This window comes from Vidua macroura, chromosome 9, assembly GCF_024509145.1.
Source record: "Vidua macroura isolate BioBank_ID:100142 chromosome 9, ASM2450914v1, whole genome shotgun sequence".
NCBI lineage: Eukaryota > Metazoa > Chordata > Aves > Passeriformes > Viduidae > Vidua > Vidua macroura.
The window spans coordinates 11,608,845-11,635,048 of NC_071579.1; the positions used below are offsets into that span (position 1 = coordinate 11,608,845).

The 26,204-nt window shown below is 40.5% G+C and overlaps 1 protein-coding gene across 3 annotated transcripts; it reads right to left on the reverse strand.

Annotated features, from left to right (window-relative positions):
* Window positions 1–2,661: 2,661 nt before the first annotated feature.
* On the reverse strand, window positions 2,662–25,893 carry DDX59 (DEAD-box helicase 59). 3 transcript variants are annotated; one of them, XM_053985337.1, is made up of 9 exons: window positions 25,811–25,893; window positions 18,185–18,270; window positions 8,151–8,971; window positions 6,819–6,986; window positions 6,166–6,255; window positions 5,539–5,790; window positions 5,223–5,375; window positions 4,615–4,743; window positions 2,662–2,978 (listed from the first exon to the last, which is right to left on the reverse strand). In XM_053985337.1, exons 3-9 carry the CDS (start codon window positions 8,958–8,960, stop codon window positions 2,715–2,717), a joined length of 1,866 nt encoding a protein of 621 aa, XP_053841312.1. In that variant the 5' UTR covers window positions 8,961–8,971; window positions 18,185–18,270; window positions 25,811–25,893; the 3' UTR covers window positions 2,662–2,714. The 3 variants fall into 3 exon arrangements, with proteins under 3 accessions (XP_053841312.1, XP_053841313.1, XP_053841311.1); XM_053985338.1 differs by lacking the exons at window positions 18,185–18,270; window positions 25,811–25,893 and adding an exon at window positions 10,247–10,305; XM_053985336.1 differs by lacking the exons at window positions 18,185–18,270; window positions 25,811–25,893 and adding an exon at window positions 9,998–10,237.
* Between the last annotated feature and the right edge of the window lie 311 nt (window positions 25,894–26,204).

The following is a 26,204-nucleotide window of genomic DNA, read 5'->3' on the forward strand; positions in this document are numbered from 1 at the left end:
AGAACAATATAACTATTTAGCAACAAAGATGACCATGGATATTTCTTCCAAATGATCTACCATGATTTCCAAACTGAGGACATTCCAGATCATGTCTCCATTTACTCACACCTATTTGCACTCTTTGTGTTTTACAGCTATCAGACTCCAACAGAACAGCAAAGTTAACCTTGAATAGGAAGTCTGTGAACATGGAAGATTTTTTTCCCAGGATTTTGATATACAATATATCACCCAGTCTCAGAAGAGGACAGTTAATAAAGGTGACTATTAATAGTAACTTTGGATGTTATTTTAGCTCACTCTTGTACATAGACACATAGCAAAACAAAAGATACCTGGCCTAGGGGACAAAAGAAAACTGTAAAGTATACTCCCTGTCCTTTATACATGGAAATATTTTGAAAGCTCTCTATATATAATCTGTATAGGAAAGCAAGTTTTCCCTGTTGCATCTGCATCAGTTATTGGGTGGTAATGGGTCCGATATCAATACCCACTGCAGACTTGCCAACATGGTTACAAGTCAAAAAGAAATCACCTGCCTTTGATCCTTTCAGAGCTGCGGTATCATTAACAACAGCAGTACATGGTCAGGGGAAAAAAAAGGAAAGCAAGATGAGAGCAAGTGATGTAGAAGAAACCATTTAGCCACTGCTCCAATAGAAGTTTCCTTTAATGCTACACTTTTAAGCAGTAGCTTTCAGAGTACTCTCAGACTGTATGCAATTACATCCACTTACACATGTCATGATTGTACAGTTTTCATAGCTCACAACTTGTGAGGAAAATATTAAAATTTCAGAGCAGTGTATTTATTGCTCAATCCAGTTTGAGACAGGAAATTATTTTACATGACTAGTAAAATACAAACTTCGTGGTTCCCTCTAGCAGTCAGTAAATAGAGAAACACGGATGTAAGCTATGAATGGTGTGTTTTCTGGAAAGTCCATCCTTTCCATGCAGCTTTAACATAACTCTTTTAAGTTCTCCCCTCCTCTTGCCACAGCTATGCCTTATGAATAATCACAAAGTCTTTCTGGAGAAAAGTGAAACTCCCTAATAAAGACTCAATCGTTCTAAAATAAGGAATGAGGTTCAGCTCGAGAGAACTGAACTCAGCACGAGAAATACGCTCATTCCTCGTTTTTAAAGAATCACAACCACTAACTGGACACGAAACGCAAGCGCTCAAAGCTGGAACAACCGGCATCTCTGTTACCCCTCAGCAAAGCTGCCCTCCCTCCCTGGCCGAGCCCCGGCGGACCCCGCACTGCCACGGGCCCGCCCTCGGGGAGAGCAGCACCGCCAGAAGCGCTGCCGCCCCCCGCGACCCACAGCCCCGCGGCGGCGCAGAGCGGGCCGCGGAAGGCTCGCTCGCTCCGTCCGTCCGGGCCGGGCTCACCTGAGCGCGCCCCTCCTCAACCGCCGCCCCGCTCCGCTCCGCTCCGCCGCGCTGCGCTCGGGCCCGGCGCCGCCCCCGCCCCGTTTGAACGCGCCGGGCGCGCTCGATTGGCTCCGCCAGGCTCCGCCCAGGCCCGGCCCGGCAGCGGCCCGCGCCGCCAGGGGGCGCCCCGGCGGGCCGGTGTGAGGGCTGAGGCGCAGGGCGGTGACCGAGCGCAGCCAGCGCCCCCCGACCCGTACGGGCGGCCTCACGCCGGGTACTGCCCTCATAGCCAAAGCACCGGTGGAAAGGGCAGCGGAAAATGGGTGCGAAAGGGATTAAAAGAGCACACGACGGCTGTGACACTTAGGTAACGTTGGCACTCCAACAGCACCGGGGAAGAAATAAAAATCAATGGATAAGAAGCAATGGATATGTACACCCATGAGAGACCCACTGATAATATGATATATTATATGAAACCATTTAAACCCAGTAACAATGAGAAAGCTTGCTACAAGATAACTGAGCCGGGTTGTTGATACAATTTTACCTTTACACAACCTGTACTTGCACTTAGTTCCTGGGCAAACGTGTTGTAGAACTGTTGTTTGATTTCATGATTGTTGAACACAATTTGTGGGATTTTGGTGCAGCAGGGATGCCCATGCATCTAAACACACCAATGCCTAAATTGGTGTGCACAGGAGAGTTACACAAAAACATTTTATAGGCAAGAGTGGATTATTTCATATGAGACAGAAAACTCAACGAATTCCACCTCTAAAGAAAACATCATTTTGATTAAATAAAATCATAATGATAGCTTTATCTTATTTCTCTTCCATGAAGTTACACTAATAACAAACTATTTCTGGTATTGCAAAGTCCTTCAGCAGAACTTCCAGCTGGTACACAGGCACTAACAGAGAAACTAAATTTTCAGTACTGTTCACAAACAAAACTTGCATGTATGTTCTTGGAAAACCCCAAGAGAGCATACTGAGCACTGAGAAATATTCTCAGTGGAAGATTTTACTTAAGCTAACAGGAACAGATTTTCAGAGGCTAATCTGCCACTAGTGTATTTTTTCTTGCCAACAAGACCAAGGACTACTGGCTTTGAAAAAGGGTTCCAGAGTACTTTTACTAGGTACTACAGTAATTCAAGCACACAATAGCCTGTATTTAAAAATAAAGATGAGGTAAAAAGATGACTTCTTAAAAAACAGTACAAATTTCTTTTAAGAATGCAATATACAAGGCAGCATTTAATATTTATTTTTAATCATACCTTTATTGTAATTACATAACTATAAATATGCCTTTATTACCTCTGAGAATTATTTTTGTTGTGTTTTTTAATAATGTCCATAATATTATCTCCTGTTACAAGGCTATTATGTAACTGTTTAAGTCTCTGTTGTTCCCTTCTCTTCTGGTCATGCAGATATGGCGAATTAAGCAGCTGTGGGGGAAGAATAGTGCCTGTGGGTTTCACTCTCTTCACAACATCCCAAAAGAGCTTCTTGCTGTTGTTATTGATAAAAGTAATTGCAGTTCCACTGTGACCCAATCTCCCTGCTCTTCCAACCTGAAAAAGCATAAATTCATTTTAAGTTAGCAATATTAAATGGAAGTCCTTCAAATAGTCTCAGAAGTTTATTTTTTTGTTACAAAACAGCAAGTAAATCTATGTGACAGGACCAAATCTCCCTCAACCTTTTAGCACAAAGGTACTCACAATAAACTTCCTGATTTCAGGATATGTAGATTTGAAGCTGTAGCTGAAATGCATTTAAAATTATTACTTGTTTGTGGGACATACTAGAAGTCTGATATTGATACTGAGATATAAGGCAAAGGCTTACAGTAAATCTGATCCAAACAAAAGGTTTTAAAAAATACCATAGAGATGTCAAATACTTATACTTCCTATCAAGCACGATATGTGCCAGCACGGCCACAAAAATACCCTTTACTTATTAGATACCAATATTATCAAAATGCTTGAACAAATGAGAAAAGAATCTACAAAGACTCCCTATTTAGGAAGAGCTAACCTGTTAATATTGGTATAGTACTGATGCCATGAAAGACCATTTTTATTTACTTAATACATGCTTGAAACTTTAGCAGAAAGATAATTAAAAACAAGAGGGGAATTCTGCAGTTAACAGCACAGGCTACTCAAGGAGTTCATGACAGTGGATAAGTTTTAGAGGTCCTCCTCTGTTCGGAACCAGATTTACTTCAAAGTCAGATCAGTTCCCTCAAGGCCTCGTTTCAAGTGTCTGAAGCACAAAGGTCCCATCTCTGCCTGACTCCCCTCGCTGTGAAAGCCTTTCTCCCTGCTATGAGGCCACAATTTCCCTTGCAGAAAGTTACAGCTGCTGGCTCTTGTCCTTTCTCTGGGCATCTTCAAGGACAGTCTGGCTCTGTCTCCTCTGTAATCACCCGAATGGAAGACAGCAATTAAGTCTCTAGTGCAGCCCAAACAAGCCCAGTTGCCTCAGCCTGTCCTGAAGTGTCACGTGTGCCAGCCCCCTGACTTCACCTGGACTCCCTCCAGTTTGCTGCCTTTTCCCATAGCTGATGTTCTCAGAACTGCACACAGTAGCATTGTGTCTTCCTCATGCCACAAAGAAGGCAAGAACGAGTTCTCTTGATGTGCCAGCTAAACTAGGGCTGGGGACTGTGCACATAAACGCACACACACATGAAACTCACAGATCATCTTTTCTAAAGCAGGAAATCCACACAAAAAAAAATATCAGAGGAGACACTTGACTAGAAAGAGGGGAAGAAATCAAGTTCGTGACTGCTCTCCTGACAATTAATGCATATCCCACACTGCAGATGAGCTGCACCTGCAAGAGGGGCATTTGGCCTTTCTTCACACAATAAAAAAAGGTAAACTTTGTTTTCTAGAGACATAAAATTATGTAAGAGAGTACAAAACAGGAAGAAGTACACTGCAAAAGTAAGTAATTTAAAGACACTCTTCTAGGTTTTAGTAACTTATATAGGAGATAATAGGAACAGTATTCTAGATTTGGGTAATTTACATTAGAGATTTACAGAAGAGATATCCAGCACCATTTTTTCCTTTCCTATAAAAATAATTCTGAAGAGGAAAATTATCTGTCTGTTTACATTTCCATTTCCACAGGTGGATGTCATGTTTCCATAATACTTTTCAAATAAAGCACTAGCAATTTTTTTTTTACCTGGTGTACATATTCATCCATACTTGAAGGCATATCAAAATTCACCACCAGTTTGACATTGACAAGGTCAAGCCCTCGTCCAAGGACTCCAGTACTAACTATAACTTCATACTTCTCCTGAAGTAATCCCTGGCAAGGAAGGAACAACCCAAAATTAATTCTTCTTTCCTTATTTGTATTTTGATCCTCTCCAAGCATGGGTTAACATCTAGTTATTAGGTCCAAGAACACACCCAGTGGGATTATTCTATTGTAGAAGAGAATGGCTCCCTGTATTCTTGATTTAAACAGGAATATAATTCAGAGAGATAACCAAAGAGAGATTAAACCCACAATTTTAATTGCAAAGATTATCAGTTACAGTTAAATGCTTATTTAAATTCCCATTTCAAAAAAATCTGAGAAACAGTCTCTGTATTTATCTACATTTAAAATAGGATTATTATCTACAATTTTGCTTAGTCCTGTCTCTCATCTCCCCCAGCAATACCTCAGGTATTACTGCAGAAAAGCAGTCAATTATGACTTCAGTCATTCAAACGAAGCCACATTTTAAAAAAAGGCCATTTGAAATCTACCAAACACCCTGAACTTGAGCAGGTACAAACCTGTAATATGTCTGTTCTTTCCACCTGAGACTTTTCAGAATGCATAGCTGTGCACTGCAATCCTGTAATCTTATGAACAGCATCACTCAAAAGATCTGCTCCTAGTTTACAGTCCACAAACACCAACACTGGAGGCTTGAAGAGCTTGTTATCCTGTAAAATTAAACAGTTTATTTAAAAAGGGATTACAACCATTGGTTGTTCATCATCAGCATGGATTCAATTTGTCCTGATCATGAGATGAGAACCTGACAGAGATTTGGAAAGACATGAATCATTTTATAAATTGCTCTTGTGAGAAAAATATTAAACTTACATTTAGTATTTCAAAGAGTTTTTTCTTTTTAGATGGTTCTTCTACCCACAAGATAATTTGCCGAACATTGGAACACGGCAGATTCTTCTCTCCAATTGTTATTCTGACAAAATTGTGCAGAAGCTGATTTGCCAAGTGCTCAATGCCCACTGGAATCGTGGCTGACACCAGTATGGTTTGATGATCATGAGAGATGTCTTCCAAAATATCCAACACTTGCTGCTGGAAACCCAATTTTAGCATGGTATCCACCTAAATGAAAAATATTACATTTCTACCACATTTTTTCCCATGAACAGCAGCATCCCAAACTTAAACTGACAGAAGAACCATAACATAACAATCCAAATGCAGGAGCATTTACAGTCCAAAGAAAAGCTAAATGAGAAAATTAAAAACAAATGGTTCACACTGGTCTAACAGTATTATCCTGTCATGTACCTAAATCTTTACAGCAATAGAACATTTATTGTTTAAACACATTTCAAATTGTGTCAAAAAAGAAAACTGTCTCCTAAGAAATATATTCTATTTTTATAACAAACATTCTGTATGTTTAATAAGTGAGATTAGCCACTCACATGCCAGGACCTCTGTATGGGTAATAGAGCTCTGATAAATACTTACTTCATCCACCACTACGATTTTTATGCCATGCAGTTGAACAGAACTTTGCTTTAAAATCTCAAGAAGTCTTCCAGGTGTTGCTATTATCACCTGAAAAAAAAAGAGGGGGAGGAAAAAACCCCACAGGAGTAAGAAATTCCATGAAAGGACAGAGGACCATCCTAGAAAAACCATAAAATTCCATCACATACAGAACAATGGCAGTAATGAATGAAATTACTTGCATTCAAGTAATAAAACTTATAGAAAACTAACCAATTATGAAACCCTAAGAGGAAATGGACCTTTTAAAACATTACTGGAGGTGTCTAAGTTACAAGCAATAAAATCTGCATGAAAAACAAACTACTTTTTCCTCTCAATTACAACTCTTTGTGTAAAATATTGGCATATTTCAGTCTTTGAAAGCAGCAATATCACACATGAAACTTTTTAAAAACAAACGAACAAGAAACCTATTAGATGTTTAATCAGAAGTGAAAAAGTTTTTTTAGAAATTGTGTAACTGTAAAATTTTCAGGAGGTAACAAATGTTTCAGTAGTTTAGACTTAGGAGAGAGCCATCTTTGTGTGTTCATAGATGTCACCAGTATCATTTTTGTTTTCTGTGACTGTGATGGCAACGTGCCTCTCCACTCTCAGTCAGAGCTCACCTTCACACTCTGCCTGAGCCGGTGCAGCTGGGGGGGCAGGGGCAAACCTCCCACCAGCAGAACTGTCCTCATGTTGGGTAACCCGGCCATCAGCTCCTTCGCCTGGCTCTCGATCTGAATCGCCAACTCCCTCGTTGGTGCCAAAATAAGGGCAGATGGAGTTTCTGTCTAGAAAGGAGAGAAAAATCTGATTAATGTGGAATTGCTTTATTATTTAGAGAAAAAGCTTTCAAATGGCCCAAAGTAATCTTTTACATTAAAAATGAGAATTCTTTTAAGTAAAATAAAATTACTTCTCAATATACACATTAACTTGTACAGTGCCTTGAAGATTAAGAATGGGAAAGATTGTGTACAGATGTGTTTTTCATCAAGACTCCAATTTTGCACATATTACTATAAACATGTATCTGTCTTGCAGACTTTAAAGATAATCAGACAGAGGAACTGCTGGAGCACCTTTCTTACCAACTTCTACATAATGCTTTCCTTCTTAAACTAGAGTTTAGGAGTTGCTAGAGTACTTTAAAGAATAAAAGAGTTACTTAAATAATCTTTCAGCTTTTCAATTGAAAAAATTTATACACATTTGTGTGCATATACATTCTGTAAAGGTATCTAAACAGTGCAAAGCATCAGTAGACTCATGTCCAGAATTCTCTAATATATTTTTATGCATCTCTTTTTGAATAACAAAAACAGTTATTAAAGCATAAAGCAAAAAACAGTTCTGAACTACACATAAACTACAGAATACTATTTGCCATTGCTTCTAAACATACATTCATGTTCTTACAAAGCAGAAGTTTTCTTAATTCTTTTTCCCACATTCTAAAAGTGCAGACTGTGCAACTACAGGATTTTGGATTTTTTTTAACCCCAAATTTCTGTAACTATTTGACAGTCAACCAAATATATTGCAAGAGAAATTACTCTGTGAAGTTATACAAATTCCAACAAATCTCTTTGAGCCATTTGATATATGAAGATACAGGAAGAACTTACAGAGGGCCTGGAATTATTTTCACTTTCTATTTTAAGCCATTTAGGAAGTCTACCATAGAATTTAATTAACTTTCTCAACAAGCAGGAATTGTGTAATAGGTAATATTGATAGAGTTGCTTCATCTCCTGACCAAAGTGAAATAACATTCAATTTAATTAAAAATAATTAGCACCTCCCCCCTTCAAGAACCAAATGCTTGAACAATCAAAAGTCAAATAAATCACTGAATGTTAATGAAAAACACTACAATCACATTCTCCATTACATTGGGAATCCAACAGACAAAGCTGCAAACTGCTTTCTCTAACTATCTTAAGTTTCATTACCTCTTTCAAAACCTTCATAATAACAGGAAGCAGGAAAGCTGCTGTTTTTCCAGAGCCTGTGTCAGCACTAGCCAGAATATCCCTCCCTAATAGTCCAACAGGGATCATTTGCATTTGGATGGGAGTTGGGACTTCATAGCCAGAATTTTTTAAATTATTGTTTAAAGTTTCAGGAAAACCACAGTGTTCAAACTCTACAATAGGTCTTGGAACTTGCTGGCCCTGGACAGCAATACCCAGCTGGAGTTTAAGGTTCTCAACCTGCTCATCTTGCAAACCTAAAATAAAGGAATGATCTTTGTAGAAATAAGGTGTATTAAGCAGGTGAGCTTCTGCTTGAGAATCTGTGGGTTGATCACACGTTAGCTGCTTTTCCTTTGCTTGAGTTTGTAGAAGGTGTTTGGCTTTACATTCCAAACTACAAACATCTTCATCTGTTTTATCGCAGATGTACTCCCCGTAGCGGCCACACACAACACACACAGGTTCTCCAGGCTCTGCCCAGCGCTGGGATTTGCTGAAGGATTTGACAGGTTCTTCCAAAGAGCCATCCTCAGTATTTTGGCTGTCCTTTGCCAATGGTGTATTTGCAACACCAAAGTCTGCAGCTGCAGGCTCTGTGTGTTCTTGTACAATTTCACTTGAATTGGCTGTTGAAGTGGAAGTTTCTGCTCCAGCTGACTTACAGTCCTGGAACTCTGTGGTCTGCTCTAGCAAAGATCCTCCAGGAGACAGTTTACTTTTCTTAACTGTACAACTTTTGTCCTCATCAGCAGTCCTCTTGACTTTAACAGATCGTGGTAAAAACATGCTTCAGTACACTAGAAAGAAAATGGTTACAGTTGTTAGAAATTACTACTATTGAAAAAGGTACATTTTACTGTTACCACCAAAAAAAAAAAAATCTAGCAAATATTGGCAAACACAGAAACAACTCTCAATCCCTGAAAAGATCTAGAATACGCCTTGCTTAAAAATTATCTTGATCATAACAATGCCGATGCAACCATGAAGAAGAATTTAAAAATAACAGTGGAAGCATGGAACAATATAGAGAATACAGTTAATTGTCAGTGTTAGGCCTTTGCAGCCGAGTAAAAACTTCACATTTCACTGTGTGGAAATTTATCCATTTCGCAAGTCAGTCATATTTAAATCCTTGGAGAGTTCACCTATTTCTAAGATGAAACCACAGATGCAAACATTCTTCTAAGCTATGGAAAAAACCCAACCAACATAAACCAAATAAAACTATCAGTTTTGGAAAGGATGTCAAATTCAATACAGGATCCATCCAAGATCACTCCTTTTGTTGCTCTTTGTAAAGTCCACTTAAAATTATAAGGCTGCAAACTTTTGAGATTTGTTTATAGAGTCCAGCTCTGCTTGTTCACAGTGTCCAGAAACAAGCAAAGACTCACACCATCAATTTGCCAAATATACACTGTAACACAAAACATATTAAGGGTTCAAAAGTAACCATCTTTTATATATTCTGAAACCTTCAGTATTTGTCTCCAAAAGCATCAGAGATGTCCACCAATCGTTTGCTATTATACAGTCAGCAAAAAAAGTAGACAAAACACGGCAGTTTTACTCTGAGTAAATTATACTGTGCCTACCAGTCCCTGTGAACTTCTTCTTACACGAGTTGTTTAAAACTACGCCAAGCTATGCCCGTGTGCACAGACAGCTGTGTTTGTGTAAGTGGGAGCAGTCCCGAGGGCTGCAGCCGGCCCGCAGAGCTCCGCGGGCGCCGGGGGCCGCTGCTCCGCCGCGCTCCCGGACCAGAAGCCAAATATCACCTTTTAATTTTTCGCGCCTAATGAGAATCTCCCACAACGAACCTCTCTACACTCTCAGCAGCCTCTCAGGCGAGGGGAGCGCTCACGCAGAGTGCAGGGCTGCCGGACGCTGCTCGGGACGGGCCGCGGGAACCCTGGGCAGCACGACAGCCTTTCCCAGCCCTGCTCTCCGCCAAGAGCCACCCACCCCACGTGTGAACAAGGGGCCGCGGGGCCTTTTCTGCCCAACAACCGCGCCCGTTACCGCGGGCAGAGCGCGGCCCCGGCCCCCCCCCGCCCCGCCTCACGAACCGCTGCCGGCCGCGCGCCGCCTCCCGCACAAAATGGCGGCGGCCGCACGGGGCCGCTCCCGCCCACAGCCGCCGGCGGGCAGCGCGGGCGGGTCCCGCGGCCGGGCCGGCCGGGCCTGCGCGCTCCGCCGGGCTCGGCCGGCGTTCGGGGCCCGCAGGCGCGGTTCTTACCCACTGGAATCGCATTCGTTGCCCAGTGTGCAACAAGGCAATAATTACACGCTCGAGAGAGACATTGAGTATTTATCTCAGAGTTGCGCGAGCCTGGGTGCGCGGTGTTATTCCACAAATCAAGCACGCCAATTATCAAAACTTATTACTATTTATACATTCTAGCCGACAAAGAAATGAGTGTTCATTGGCTACAAGTTACATGGTTCTGTGATTTATCAGAATTCTATCTTCTTTGTTAATGATTCCCTCATTTCTCCTGCTAATTAGTCTGCATGCTCAGTCTTCTTTGGGTTGGTGGGCCATGAATCGGTGGTCGTGATCTCCCCCTGCTACAATTACCTTTTACCCAGTCTGAGCTGACTCAGCACAGTTGCTGAGTTGTCTTTATTAGTTTCTTCCTTATCTTAGGAATTCTGGTGAATCCTGCATTCCTGTAAATCCTGTATTCTTTGTGTCCAGTATCAGTGGACATCCTTCTTCCCAGGCTTTGGCAACCTTCCCATAGGTCTGAGGTCAGTGGAACATGTCAAGCCCTAAACCGTGACAAGGTAATTCCACCAACAAGTAATTTGTTTTTCTAACACCTGGACATCACTTAGAACTTGTTTGTTAGCTGCTCTCTGTTTCACGAATTAAATTTCCCTTCTTGTTGATTTAGGCTTGAAAGTATACAAAGATCAAACAAAGAACAACCTTTCTTATGAAAATTGTACATATTCCACATTTTTGCAACACTCTGTGGAGGGGTATATGCAGCACTCTGCAGTTACAGCCCAGGTTGATCCTACAGACACAGATGCTGCAGACACACACTTGTACATGAGGAAAATGCTCCAGCCGCACACAACGGAGCCATAAGGTACGCAAGAGAAAAGTCCAGTACGTGCCCCAGCCTGCTACGATGGACACAGTGACACAGCTCTTCATGTACTTCAAACTGAGTAAGTTATTACTTTCAACAATAAATAAGCATATTTACACTACATTACAAGGCATGAGAACACAGAATTTATCACATTTCACTACAGGGCAGAATACACTTTCAGACTTATGGACAACCTGTGCTTTGCAAGGCAGCCCAGATCTGACTGCTGCCCCAGGCAAACCCAAGTTCATGGAAGAATACTGCGTTTGGATGTGTGTCCGCCGAGAAGGCCGATGGTTTTAGCTGCTTGGCTGTTGTGAACAGGGTGGTCACTGCCACTTACTCGCTTTCCAAGGACACCTGTCAACAGGAGGTCGGTCAACCGGTCCCAGGTACTTCCTTACAACACAAGACCTGTCATACATGGTGACACTGTGTCTGTACAGATCCTGGGTTGGATCACGCAGGAGGACCAGAGCAAAGTAAAAGTATACCCTATGACCATCAATGATTCGGTGCATGGCAAAGATACCCTGCAGGGAGCCCTCTGGGTTGATGTACTCCCAGGCACTCCACATGCCCTAAACCTTACCTCCTCCCTCTACTCCAACATTAATCCCATTAACCTGAAAGGATCCACATTGATGGGGAATTCCATTTCTGCCTCATCACTTTTGTTGGTGACTACCACCATCACCATTTATTGCTGAAGAGAAAATCATAGATCCTAACAGCCCCTTTGGAAGCACAATTTAATGGCAGTCCAGAGGACCAGTCAGAGGAGACAGAGAGAGGAGGGTGAAAACACAAGCACAAAGGTGGGGCCTTTCAAGGAGCTGCCTACAGCATTCTATAACATTCAAGTGCAGTCACACACAAAACATGGTCTATCTTAAAGTACCCTGGATTCCTCTGTAGTAGTTTGCTACAACAGTAGCAATACAAAGTGCAAATAGGGGAGTTTGGTCTCTCTGGGATTTTTAATCAACTGGTAGAATTGAAAAGATTATTGAACATTTGGGAAGTGGACATCACTAGACTTAAAAACTCACAGGCACCTTCCACCCACACTCCATACATTCCTGTGAAAATCTCCACCTTTCTCTGATTCAGCCTCTGTCATTCCCTTTATTTGCACTAACTTTCTTTCCTTCATTTTCCCTCGCTAACAGAAGCAAATTTCCTTACTTCCATTTTTACAAGGTCATTTCCTAGAATTCAAAACATCATTTGCTAAACAAAGACCAGTATTTCAACAGTATTTAATAGTATATGAGATGTTTCATGCCATATACAGTCCAAGCACCAAAATGCAAACATCCTATATGTATCATCTTTTTCTAACTTTTTCAACAGCAGTAAGAAAAAACTAAGTTATCTGGTAGGAAATTCTCCTCTTGAGTGAGAAAGACTACAGTAGATACTGAAAAAAAATTTAGAAAAGTGCTCTATGGATGTTCAGAGGCATGAAAGGGCTTCCATGCAAGAAAGAACTATGTAGACTCAACAGTCTGGAAAAGAGATGACTAATAACAGGTAACAACAGAGTTACTGTACCTTGAGTGGCTCATAAAGGATGGACAGCTATTGATAGTTCATTATTTCTTCCAACAAAAATCGTAACATGCTTTGTAAAACATGCTCACTGCTGAAAAGAAGTGCAAGCTCCCACAGAATGCAGTAGGTTATTCTTTATTTACATGGAGAAGTTAATCAGTATAGATGTAACAAAACCTCTTCTGAAACAGATATTGTACTTTGTGAGCTCACTGAATAAATATTCTTCCCCTGGAATAAAGCATAAACATTCTAGTTCAGTCACTTGCCTAAGTTTTCTTTCAGAATGATGAAATATATAAGAGTAAGAGGTGCCTTGGTGAATTTAATTCCCATCCTCTCAGCTCTTGATGCTGCTAATCAGATCTGAGGTGAATGTCATTTTAATAAGATTTTTGAATTCCAATCTTTGTACCTTTAGAGTACATGAAATGTCCCAGACAAGATGCTCTCAGATATGCTACAAGGGGTTTTGTCTTCATATTTTTCCTCCTAAAAAGTAGTTAGTTCAAGCACTGGCTGAATAAATGTGGATTTAAGTCGTGCTAGAAAACCATGACCAATTAGGGACAGTAATTTTTGCTCATTCTGGACAATTTATCTCGGGGTGTCATAAAGGAAAGTGTTAAGGTTTCCAGGGCAGTAGGGTAGCATTCGTATTTTGTGTGATTATATTGCTATTTAACTGAGTTAGTAAAACACCAAGACTTTACAATATTCCTATCTTGCCTACACTCATGTGTACAATAGCTGTGCAGGAAGCATCACGTATTGTTATTAGAAACCCCTGCACAAATAGTCTTTATATAATTAAAGTGTTTCTCCAGAGTAACTTCTAAAGTAAATATTAGGAGCTACAGAAATGTTACAATGCACACACAACCCCATGTGTACAATAGGACCAATACAGACTGACAGATTTACGACATAAATATACAGCAACAGATTATTTCAACTTTATGCAAATTTCTGTTAGAATAACAAAGAGAGTAACTATTGATTAAAAGTCAAAAGAAATAATGAAAACCATAACAAACAGATTATTAATAGTAAGTCTCCCACTTCTTCATCTATTTTAAATTATATCAAGATTTTTTCATGTTCACTCAAGGCTTATATATCAAATATACAGAAAGGATTCCTGCCCTCAGTTTAAAAAGTTTGCCCTATAACGTTTCGCAGCCTTTCTTTTGAAGCATGAATCAACATTTCCCAGCTCTTGCAAATAATAAATAATTCAGTAAAACAAGACTGGATTAAAGCAGGAGACTGAAATCCCTCTACTCCCAGGCACAGTAAATCCATAAGCAACAGGCATTCCATGTACTAATTCAGAGACAGCATCACAAGCACTGCAAAGAGCTGCCTGACTGTACCATCCACCTCGGCTCCCCACAGTGGTACCACCCAGAGTGACCCCGTTCATTCCGACCTGAACCAAACCTCTGCACACCTCTGGCAAGCAAGGTCTTCTCAAGTTCCACACAGGGGTTTGAGGAACAGATAAAACCATCCCAAGGGATAACTGTCCAAAACATTTTAATACAGAGCATTTCAAGTTTCCTTTCTAGCCAAAATACCTTCACACAATGTGTGAGTTTTCCACCTTGAGTGAGCTCCCAGCATATGCAAATCTGCTGAGAATGGACTCAGACTGGAGTCCAACCAGCACCTCGTGCATCACTCCCTCACGTGGCAAGTGCCAGGACTGACAGATCTGACAACTAAAATGTGTCTAAAATCACATCAAGAGGAACAGCTTTGGGTTCTCTTTAAGCTGTTAATTCTTTTAAATATCTCAATATGTATCCCATGTTACATTATTCTAAACTAGGGAATTCAAGAGCCTTGCTGTTGTTGTTAAATAACATTATAATTAATGAAGAACATTAAGTTTATGAAGATGTCAATTAAAGAATAAAATATTGCTCTCTGTGTTTGGTGTTTTTTTGTTTTTTTTTTTTTCAAGTGTGCCACACTAGAATACATATAATTGGAGATAACAAAATATCCACTGCTTGGGTGGAAAGGAAGGAGAATGTCTTTCCATTCAGGAGGCATGGAAGCCACAGTATATTTACCTGGGGACTGGTGCCTATGACTGATCCACCTGACGCCACAAAACTAAATATTGTTCTGTTTCTTTAATGCTTGGGGATTTTGAAGCTGCCAGCTCAGCAGATTTTTTAGGTAGGTAATCAACTGCAGCTCTAAGCCGAGGTGTATTTAATGAATAGTTCTTTGGTTGAAGGAACCATTGAGTCAATTACTCCACTGCTTTCTGAATTGCAGCTTTAGAGGAACCACACAGGAAAAATCCAGAAAATCTAAAAACAAATAATGGTGGCTAATCATTAACTAGAAAATTCATATTCATACAAAATGTCCTGATTTTATACAGGTATTGCATGCAGTATACTTATTCTGAGGCTTATTTTTTCTGATTTTGTTCAATCTAAACAGCAAATCCTACATTTTTTGAAAGTAAATAATCAGTAAAAAAAGACTCGAACTCATATTTTCAGGCTTCCTGAGCACTTTCTTTGTTTGAAGAGCCACATTCTAAGGAAACATTGGCCAATATTAAGTCTCAGCAGAAATCCATGGTAAAATTTGAACTTTAAAAATAATCTAATTAAATCTGAATTCCTAAAGAATATTACTGAGGAGGTATAAATTAAAAAAAAAAAAAAGAGAAGAAGAAAAAAACCACAACAGCAATCCTGCCCTGAAGCTTCAGCAGTAAATGCCACTAGTCCATAGGGAAATAACTCTATAGGGCAATTAATGAAAAATTATTAACATAATTAATGTATGTGATTTTATGCTCAAATACTGCACATAATATTTACTTTGAAAACTGATGGACTCCCTAATTCAGTATCACCATACTGTTAGCACAGCTATAAAACTACAATGACTACAATTCCCAACCTTTGTGTACAAGATAGTCTAACTTCTTGCAATTAAAAGGAAGGATTTTAGGGTATGAGAATTTAAACTAATTCAAAGTTACAAACCTCTGTTAGGTCTCTGAGACTTAGAGAACATGGATTTGATCAAAAGGTTGCAAACACAATTGCCAGAGTCCAGTGACTTCAGTAGGCAGCAAACTATAACCCAGACTGTTAGAGAATTCAGGTGGAAATTAACAGGATTAAATAAATCTTGAAATATAATGTAATTAGAATTAAGAATTAAAAATTCCCTCCTTTTGAGTTAATCTCTTTCTGAGAGGATATATTTGTGTTCCAATTAATAAGTCTGTTTGGAGGCAAAAGAGATTGGCATCTATTTTAACAGTAAGATAACATTCACACAACGTGCACTTAATGAAAGTAAACCCTTTTTTCCTCCTCCTTTGGGGTCTCACAGAAAAGGATGGGAGAGAAAAAAAGAAATTCCACAGGAGACAACAGGAATCATTAAGTTCCAGCTTGTCAGATGACCTGTGTCCAATGTGTATTGCCACCTGCCCTTCAATAAACTCTCTTTTCAACTATGTAACTTAAGAGATGAAGACCTAACAACACGTCTCAGACATTAATTTTACAGACCTGTGGCATACCTGGCACTAATTTCATTAGCACAGGACTTTGTCAGGTGATAAAAAAGGCATTGTACATGACTACGAAGCAAAATAGAGGATACAGGACCTGTGGCTTAGTTTACCAAAAAAAGTTACAACTGTGGTTAAAAGTTTTTCCAAAAGGATTGTAATCCACTAGAAATGTATGGTCACCAAGAAGGCCATTATCCATGATATTTTTTAACAAAAAAGTTAAGTACCAGATGGCTTTAGTTTTGAAAGGCAAAACACTTTTTTTTAAATTGCACATTCAAGGATCTCAGACTGCTAAAGCAAGACCAACAGGTTTGCCCTTCTGAAACTGTTACTTTCCTAAACTTTGTTTGTTGTGAGAACATGCAGATAATACATTAACTCAGCTTGATAAACACAATGCCTATTAAAAAACAAAAGCAAACCTGAAAAATGCAACATATTTCTCACTATCATCCTTGAATGACTGCTCCCCATGCTTTTTATTAGGAAGATTCAAAGATGCCAGTAACCTTACAGCTGGTGACTGTAATAGCAGAGGGTAACAAGACAGAAATAATGAATGCCTCCTTGTTAAGCAGTGTTGTTTGTGCTGTTCCAAGAGAGATCTGCCAAGAACTTTTCATGCAAACCTTATTTTTCTGGGATCTGTAACTTGGCGGCAAAAAAATTCCAGCATGATACCCAGTTCAAAAGAATTCAGACTATAAGCTTTAAAATACATTTTTGAGTTTTGGAACAAATTAAATTTACACTTAACAAGGTAAACACTTTAGCACTTTATGTATTTTTATTGCTTTATTGAAAGAAAATTTGTAGTTATCAAGTTTGCACCCCAGATAATTTTATGTTTTCTAACTCTTGGGTATTAAATAAGTCTCAAGTACTGCAGTGTGAAAGGAGACTTTGTGCTGTATGGTCAAGATTTCACTGAAATGTATTTTATTTTTAAGGAAGACTGTATGAAATACATATGAAACACTCCTTATTTTATCTGCCAAACAATTCAGTGGAATAAATCTGTGCTAATTCTTAATAAAACTCAGCTGACCTGGGTATTATGCCAGGTTGTGGAAAAAAAAAAATGGCTATTTAACATTTAGCCCAGAATTTCAATGTGATGTTATGTCAGGTTGTTTTTGTTTTGTTTTTGAACAAATGATTCAAAGCTTTGAGCCACACAAAAGTCCAATTTCAGCACACCCATTTCATTTTTGCCTCTTGACCCATTACAACCAGGTAATTTTGTAGAGTTCCTGGACAAAGCAACATTCTTTCCTGTGGCAACTAGCACAATATACAGAATTTAGATTTCAGGCACAAAACAGATTTCAGCCCAAGCTAAGGAAGCTTTCTATCAGGTAATAGCTGAAGAAACAAGAAGGCTACAATAGTTGCCTGAGTACTGGAAAGGAATTGGTGGCTTAGGCTTACACCTATGAGGAATAAACCTCCCAGCAACTCAAAACTAGAAGGATATAATCAAAACATATAAATATGATCAATATATTATAAACTTTTCTTAATATATATGGTGAGGTCATTTCAAATAAAACACTAGAAAGAACAGGGCCAGAAAAAAACAAGAGACACAGTATCTTAAAAAAGTTTCTGCTGATTTTCCTAACTTGGTTTTTCTTCCCTAGGTCACATTATCTCCCAAAATATCTCTACCTACCTTACAGTTCCAGACAAATCAAAACTAAGGTAGTCTATGAAACCACAGTTCCTTTGAGATTATTTGCAATTCAGCAAACATGCTGGGTGTATAAAGACATTACCATTCTTGGAGAGTTTGCATCAACTGGAACTTGAAGCAAAAAGGCAAGGTTGCCAAAAGGCTTCTGTCTTACTGACACTGTCTGCTCTGCAAAGAAGCACAAAGGGAGTCAGTGGTTACAAGAGGGTGTTGGCCCTGGGAAGCATGACATGTCATTCTTTAATGATTAAAGAGCCAGCAGAAGCACAGACACACCATCTCCATTCAGATGGCTCCTAAGCTTCTGTTGATACACAAGGAACCTGTTCTCTAGCAGCAGTAAGGATATTTCTGTGGGACTGGGCTCTCTTAGATAACAAAATCAAAGCAATGTAGTAATCAAAGCCTTTTTTTGTTACCCTTTACCTAGTCTTACAATATCTAAAACCTGTATTATTCTCACTCTGAACTAATCAGTTAGTTCAGCATTTGCACCATGGTATCTTTGTCTTTGACTAGAAGTCCTATGACGTGCTACAACATAAATAGCATGTGGTTTGGGCTGTTTTTCTGTTTCTACTGAACTATTCCATCTCCAGTTCATCTCTTTATCCAAAAAAGTCAAGTTTTATTCCTAATTATACCAATACAATACCACTTAAGACCTTAATGGTAAAAGAGAATAAAGCATGGCTATGTGCCTTCTACCTTGAACAAGCTTTCTTACTGAGACTGTTTTGGCTTCCCGAACACTTTTGGTGACCATGACTTACTGCTTTTCCCACTTCTGAAAGTGTAGACTACCAACTGCAACAGAGACTTTCAAGTACCCCATTTCAACAGTTACCCAATGCATAGCAAAATACTCATTCGTCTGAACAAGCTGGATCTGTATCACACACTGGCACATTGCAGGGAAATCTGTTCTGTTGCCCTACTTTCTCCAATCTGCCAATTGCTTCATTTCTATTAGGAACAAATGAAAAATGAAAAAGGAGGAAAGAGTTTGACACAAACACAGAGACTTTTCAGATCAAAGGTAGTAAGTATAAACCCCAGCAAGTTTCCCTCCTTGTATAAAATCTCCAGGTGTTACTTTTGTTGTTTCATGGAATGATCCCCTTAGTTCAACACAGTGCCTGCTAGCATCCTCTCCCCCAGGGTGATTCTCTACTCCTTTAGTAAATTATGATCCATAAGAACTGAACTGTGGCTGTCAAAACAAACCCTGTACTATGGGGGACTTTCTCACTGTGCTGAAGTGGGAGTCCCAGGGGTACTTTATCTGTCTCAGGCTGTTTCCAGAGCAGTGGCCATCACAACTGGGGCTCCCACACACCCTGAACAGCAAGGTCAGGGCCTCCTTCCTTCGTGCACATTCAACTCGACTGGTGATCAGAGAGAGCCATGTTTCCAACACCCATGAAGATGATGGACATTTCTCTTCTTTGTGCCAACAAGTAGAACAGAGACTGCCCCCTGCCCAGGTGAGATAGCAGAGAGAACTCTCCAGGCTTTAACAGAGCCATGTATATTGTAGAGCAAGAATACCACAGGAGGACAGAATAACCAGAGAGATGTGCAAACTTTTGTAGTTAATTTCTCTTTTGAAACTTTCTACAAGAAAGAGACCACCCAGGTTTTGTTCTTCAATTACAAATAAACTGCATGACACCTTTAATCCAGAAACCAATTATATATACACTTATATTTAATCATGTCTGTAGCACCAGTGATTTCAAATGGGAGCAACATAGAGGATTAACCTAAACTTTAAAAAATCCTTGTTGGAGCCAAGATTTTATTGCTAAATATATATATATACAAACATTTGGTTTAAGGCTAGTATTAAAATAATTGTTGTTCTTTCCATGTTTCTAATATATATTAAAATTGGAGAGTATTTAAATCAAATTGTTCTGTACATGGCTTAAATATCCCATACATTTTTCTATCTTGAACGTTTTCAAATGAATCGTAAGGCAAACACCCTGTAAAGCTACTCAGAAAGTATGAAAAACAAATTAAATTTTGCCAAAAGATAATTAAATGTAACAAAGTTCTATACACTCAGGTTGTGATGACCTTACTATGTATGCATAAATGGTTACAATAAAAAATTTTGATATACACTTTCCACAGCTGATTGTTAAACTGTTACCAGCTATGTACACCTGCTCCCTAAAGTAACAAAAAAAATCCTCAGTAACATGCAATTTCTCAGCAATTTAAAGGAAATGGAAACTCCCTAAAAGTATAAGAAAATTTGGATTATGATGTTTCAAATACATAAAAAAAACCAACCAAACCAACTTCATTGGATAATTTTCCATGCTATTCCCTTGCTTTCCCTTCCTCATTCATTTTCTTTACCACCTCTTTGGAAAAAAAAAAGAATTTCACTGCAATGGAATGATACCAGAAATGCACTGTTCAAACACAGCTTTCTCTTTACTGCTGCTCTCATTCAGACACACATGAGCTTCAGTGAAAATTGGAAGCAGGGCCAAAACATAGGAAACTGAAGTCTATTCATGCTCGTCTAATAAATGATGTATATGCTCAAAACAAATGAGCTTTTATGAATGTTCAGATCTTTCTTCACATGTAGAAGCAGCACAAAAAAAAAAAAAAAGCCAGTCACAGCATGAAGAAGTGCACAATTTTATATTCACTCTCATTCAGACATAGAGAAAAAGTCTTACTAACTGATTTAAACTTCTTTTACCTGAATGTACAGTTTGAAAACTAGAGTCATGTCCATTTTCCTCTAAACCGGGATGCAAATAAAGCATTACCTAACAACAATAATAACACGGTGCTTTATTTTTGTACAAAGTATTTTTCTGAGTGCAAGTTTCCCACCATTCATCTATTTCACAGTGCAGCCAAGCCCTTTAAAGGTTATATTAATTAAAAATCACCCTCAGGATTTTCTGTAGAAAACACATCAGGCACTAGGTGGTCATAAAGATATAGTGCAGATCTTTCACTTAAGGAAAGAGGGTAGGATCTGTTCCATATATTTTAAAGTTTATAGCAAAAAATACAAGTTATAGCAGGGTATTTTTTTCTTCACAGACAACCTGGCAATGGTGGAATGTCAAGAAGAAGAAAGCCCTGGAATTAGGGAGTATTGCACAGCATATGTGGGAAGACAGCTCGTCTGAAACCCCCTAGAACAAGAGCAATTCCACCAGATGGGAAGAACACAAAAGAAGCCAGTGGAAATCTGGAAATCAGATTTTAAAAATCAGAAGCAAATTTTAAAGTCTCAGAAAAGACGACTCCAAAGTAACCAGAGAAAAAGACAAAACAAACCAACCAGTCCTGGGTGTTGAGGGAGATTAGAGGTTTTGCCACAGATCTGTTGTCTGGTTGGTGACCCAGTGGAACTGGTGGGGGAAGATGTAGATTTTTTTTCCCCCTTTGCAGAGCTACATTAGGTTAAAGTCAGGTTGAGGAAATGAAACCAGTAGTGTCCAAGTATTAAGAGAAGTGACTGTTAGGTACCACACTTGATTTTCATTGAGCAGCTTTTTGGTTGTGCAGATTTCAGTAGCAGTAATGAGCTACAGTAGCTATTACTCCAATTTTTCTTTTTTAAGTTTTAATTGTATCAAAAATCACAGATTATTCAAGTAAAATGTCATACAAACCTTTATTTTCCCTTTGGCTCATGACTACTAGAATGTATAAAGTTGGTAAACTATTTTCTTCCCTCAGCACTTTCTGATTACAAATTAATAGAAGAATTTGAAATACATTAATTATGTAACTGTTCTTGTACTTTTGTATCATCCTGAAACAGGAAGAACACATTCCCTTCCAAAATCATGCTCTGAAAAAACTCCTAGCTTGCAGAAACTACATATATGCATGTTAGTAATAATGGCAAAGCACTTTAATGATTCAGAAAATCATTCACTTAATTATCATAGAATAGCCTGGGTTGGATGGGACCTTAAAGATCACCTAGTTTTAAGAAAAGTGTTTTTAAGAGCTGCCAGCTCTGGTCAGCTTCGTTGTCACTAAGGTCAGTTTTCCAGGGAATCTGATTCACCAAGCCCTAAACAACTGGAAGTTTGTTCTTTCAAAGTTCAGGGTCCTGACTTAGCTCCTTGCCAGGCTCACAATCCTCACAAACTCCAGCAGGGAATGATCACTGCAGTCCAGGCTGCCACCAATCTTAGCCCCTCTAATGAGCTCATCTGCATTGGTAAGCACCAGCTCCCAAAATCCTTCTCTTCTGGCTGGTTCATGTAATGCCTGGACCAGGAAAATGTCTCTACACACTCCAGGAGTCTCCTGGATTGCTTATAGCCACTGGATTGCAATTTAAAAATATAATTTCTTAACTCTTACAGTTTTACCACTACCTATAAAGAAATATATTTAATAAAATATCATGCTTTAAGAGGCTGGAATATCAATAATTCCATTTCATAAGTTATCCTTAGGCTGTAAAAACCTCACACAATAACTTATAGATTACCTGCTTAACCTCACGTATGTAACAAAACCTGCTGAAGTCAACAAGCACATTCCTCAGGGATCCCACTGGGACATGACTGGTTCTTGGTTTGTACAGTGACACTCTGACAGCACCACATCAAGTCATGCATGCAGCCTCACTGCAGAGGTTACAGGCCACAGGGTGCACCCCTCCCTCAGCCAAACCACTTTATCATGACTGATATCCTCTAAGCTCAGGAAAACAGGTGGGATCACCTTAATTAGGCAAATTTGATAACAGCAATTAAAGATAATATGCCCACAGTGTTATTCCAAGTCTGTTTCCAACCTCAAAAGTGAAGCATTACTCAGCAGAAGAGTTACTGTGAACTGCCGTGTTTGTGGATTTGCCCTAATACAAGCAGCTAAACTGAAGTGAGAATGTTTTTGCTGTCCTCCATAGGTAGCCTGATAAGCTGGCTGTTCACTAACACCCAGCCTGGCTACAGACAGTGCCACTGCAAAAACTATTTCCAACTTAAAACATTTTTCTTTGCCTTTATCATCAAATGTTGTGAAGGAAGAAACTATGCGTGAAATGTTATTCCAGATTGAACACTGTAATCTAGTGCTAGCCTGAAATTATTCTACAAGCTCCTACTCTACACATAACCTCTTCAGAAGCTAAGTGAATCTTACAACAAGTGGAAAAAATGTATGAAATTATTAGTCAGGACTTGTTCCACTATCTTCCAAGGTGAGGACTGTTAGAACAACTGCCATCCACACCACTATTCACAGCTTCGTGGTCATATTGGTTCCTGTTGCCTGATGCTCACTTCAGGCTTGGTACACCCACTGTGAAAATGGCCAGACACATGACAGTGAACAATCAGGCTTATGATGTAATCACAGGATAAAACGAGTCAAATGGGATTCTAATTTGGGGTAGAGGGAGGTGAAAGGAAGGGAGAAATAAGGTAAAAAAAAAATCTCTGAGATGCTTGTTTTAATACTTTGTGCTCAGAATTAATGCTAAAGTATAGAACACTGTGCAGCAGAAAGATTGCATACAGGAAAGATTACCACTATTTAAAATATTTCAAGATGTATAAATAGGATCACAGCAGAAAGGGATGACTCCTCATTCAGTTTTCCTGTTTATTTACTCTGAGCAATTAGAGCAGATTTTAATCATTTTCCATATTGGCTGTTGATATCTTTGGCAATGCAATAAGCAAGATGACATTTTGGCATGTTTGCAAAAGTAGAAGAACTGGCACAGGCACTCCAGCAACCAGTGGTGATGTCTTCTTTTGCACTTACTTAGATTTTATATTCATGCATTCTCTTTTAAGAGCAAGTGAAACCCCTCTGATTGCACTTACCACAAGACAGCTTTTTTAGATTTGGTTTGGTGACTCTGAACAGGTTTCATCAACACAAGTGCTGCACCCACAAAAAACTCCATTATAGCTAAATAATGGCCCTACAGTTTCTCTAAACATATTTTCCTATAGGCTGAACTAATTTTGAGGTATTTTCTCAGTTATACAAGAAACAAATGAATTGGGATCTGGAACATAGTTATTTTTTTTCCTTCTTCGCTCTAATCATTTGAGGTTTTAAAGCTTATGAGTTTCAGATGTTATTAAATATGCAGGAAGAATTTAAAAAAATTCTATTGGCAGTGTAAAAAATAGCTAAAATAATGTGAAGTGCCTAATGTAACTTATTTCCAAAGTATGCATAAAAAATAATTCAGGAAAATGTGCAAATATTAATTGTTGAAAACTGAGCATATAGTTTTTCTTAATAGAGAACATTTTCCAAGTGCACCTGTATATTAATTTGGCATTATTATTACTATTTCTGCTGCAGAGGATCTGGGAATTTCAGTCCTTAGACTGCTAAAGCAAGGATTTCTCAACTTTCCTCCTCCCCTCCATTCTGCTGAGTACTGCCAACAGCAGCTCCTAGTTTTGTAGCTAAGTATGCACCACTTATGAGCAGTATGCATGACAATTTGGGAATCCCATCCCAGAGAGTGTATGGGGAATACTCAGCAACAATTTCTTCAAATGTTGACCTCCACAACCCCTCCATTTACTCATTACTAATTAATATAGCTACATGTCAGTAAAACTGTAAAGTACTCTAGCTCATATTCATGATGTTTGTCTCCCTGTGCACCTGAAGTGCTAGAAGCACACACACACACAGCAATGGAAAAACCTCCGTGCAGATCAATCCACAGTCCACTTGAAACACAAAGAAATAACAGTCCAGCCGGAATATTATTTGAAATCTTACAATGCCATGCTTAGACTTTGTCTAATTATTCTTTAGGGAAGAAGGGCAGACTTAGACATTAATCCAAACCATATATATGTTTATACACATATATATATGTATATCTACATATATATGCATACATACAATAACAGTGTATCCAAACCAGCCCGTTTGCTGCCAAAACGTGGCGATTCCCACCCGCTGACAGTGCCCGTGCCGAGGGAGGCAGAGCCGCCCGCCAGCCTCCCCTCACCAACACGGCCGCACCCTCAGACCCGCACTTGGAAGCCAACACATCCAGTTCTGTTTGAGTCACTAATCACGCACTTACTGCTTCCTACCGTGACTAATGCTTCCCTCCACGCAGCCCGCTGTTACAGTGATTCTGTAAGCTCCCAAAATCAGCCCAGGTACTTGTGGGCAAGACAGGAGATGGTCTCTAGGGCAAATCGCTACTCTTGCTGCTCTTACAGTGATTACGTGACCAGGCCCTGAACCATTTTAAGGCTTTATCATTTTTTTGCCCAAGTGTTCTCAAAGTTATATGTAGACCCAATTTAAAAAAGGAGGGACAAATACACCGGGGGGGTGGGAATGCTCAGCCCGCCACCTCGGCAGCGCTCCGTGCTCCAGCCACCGCGATCCCGGCCCGCCGCTTCCCTGCATCCAGGCGGCTCCTCAGCCCCGCTTACAGACGAGACACGCGGGGCTGATCCCGACCTTCCCCGAGGACGCCGCAGCGGGCCCGTCCGGCCGCGCTGTGGCGAGCGGCGACGCCGGGACGGGTGGACCCGCGGCCGAGGGACACCGCCCTTTCCCAGCCTTTCCCAGCACCGCCGGCGCCCCCTGACCGCGGGAAACACGCCCCCCCTCCTCCTCCCGCTGCCGCCGGGGTAAGGCTGGGCTGGGCCGGGCCTGTCCGCGCTCCCGAGGCCGCCCCACCCGAGGCCGGACCCACCTCGAGCGACCCCGCCTGACGCGGCGCCCGCAGCCCCCGTGGGGAGGGGGCGGCCCGGGCCCGCCCCGGCGCTGCCCCTCGGGCTCCCGCCCCGCCCGGGCGGGGAGGCGCTGGCGGCACATGCGCAGCCGCCCTCGCCCATCCAGTGCGGCAGCCGCGGGTGGAGAACCGCAGCGGCATCGCCGAGCGGCGCGGGCAGCGGGGCGCCGGCCGGGGGGCGCCGGGGCCGCCGGGCAGCGTTGGGGAGCCGGCTCCGCTCCTGGCCCGCAGAGGCCGCCGCTGGGGCGGTGCGGAGCCGTGCGGCGTTTTGGGGCCGGACCCCGGCGTTTTGACATCCCGGCGCTGGGAAGGGCCGCGTCCCGGCCTACGGCGGCTGCGGGGGCCCTGCCGGCGG

What these genes read in the sequence shown, in the direction of transcription:
- DDX59 (XM_053985337.1), bottom strand. Translation starts at nt 8,960, where the DNA reads ATGTTTTTACCACGATCTGTTAAAGTCAAGAGGACTGCTGATGAGGAC. An exon ending in AAATCGTAGTGGTGGATGAA is followed by an intron (nt 5,791 to 6,165) that starts GTAAGTATTTAT and finishes TTTTTCATTTAG; the next exon opens with GTGGATACCATGCTAAAATT. An exon ending in AACTCTTTGAAATACTAAAT is followed by an intron (nt 5,376 to 5,538) that starts GTAAGTTTAATA and finishes TTAATTTTACAG; the next exon opens with GATAACAAGCTCTTCAAGCC.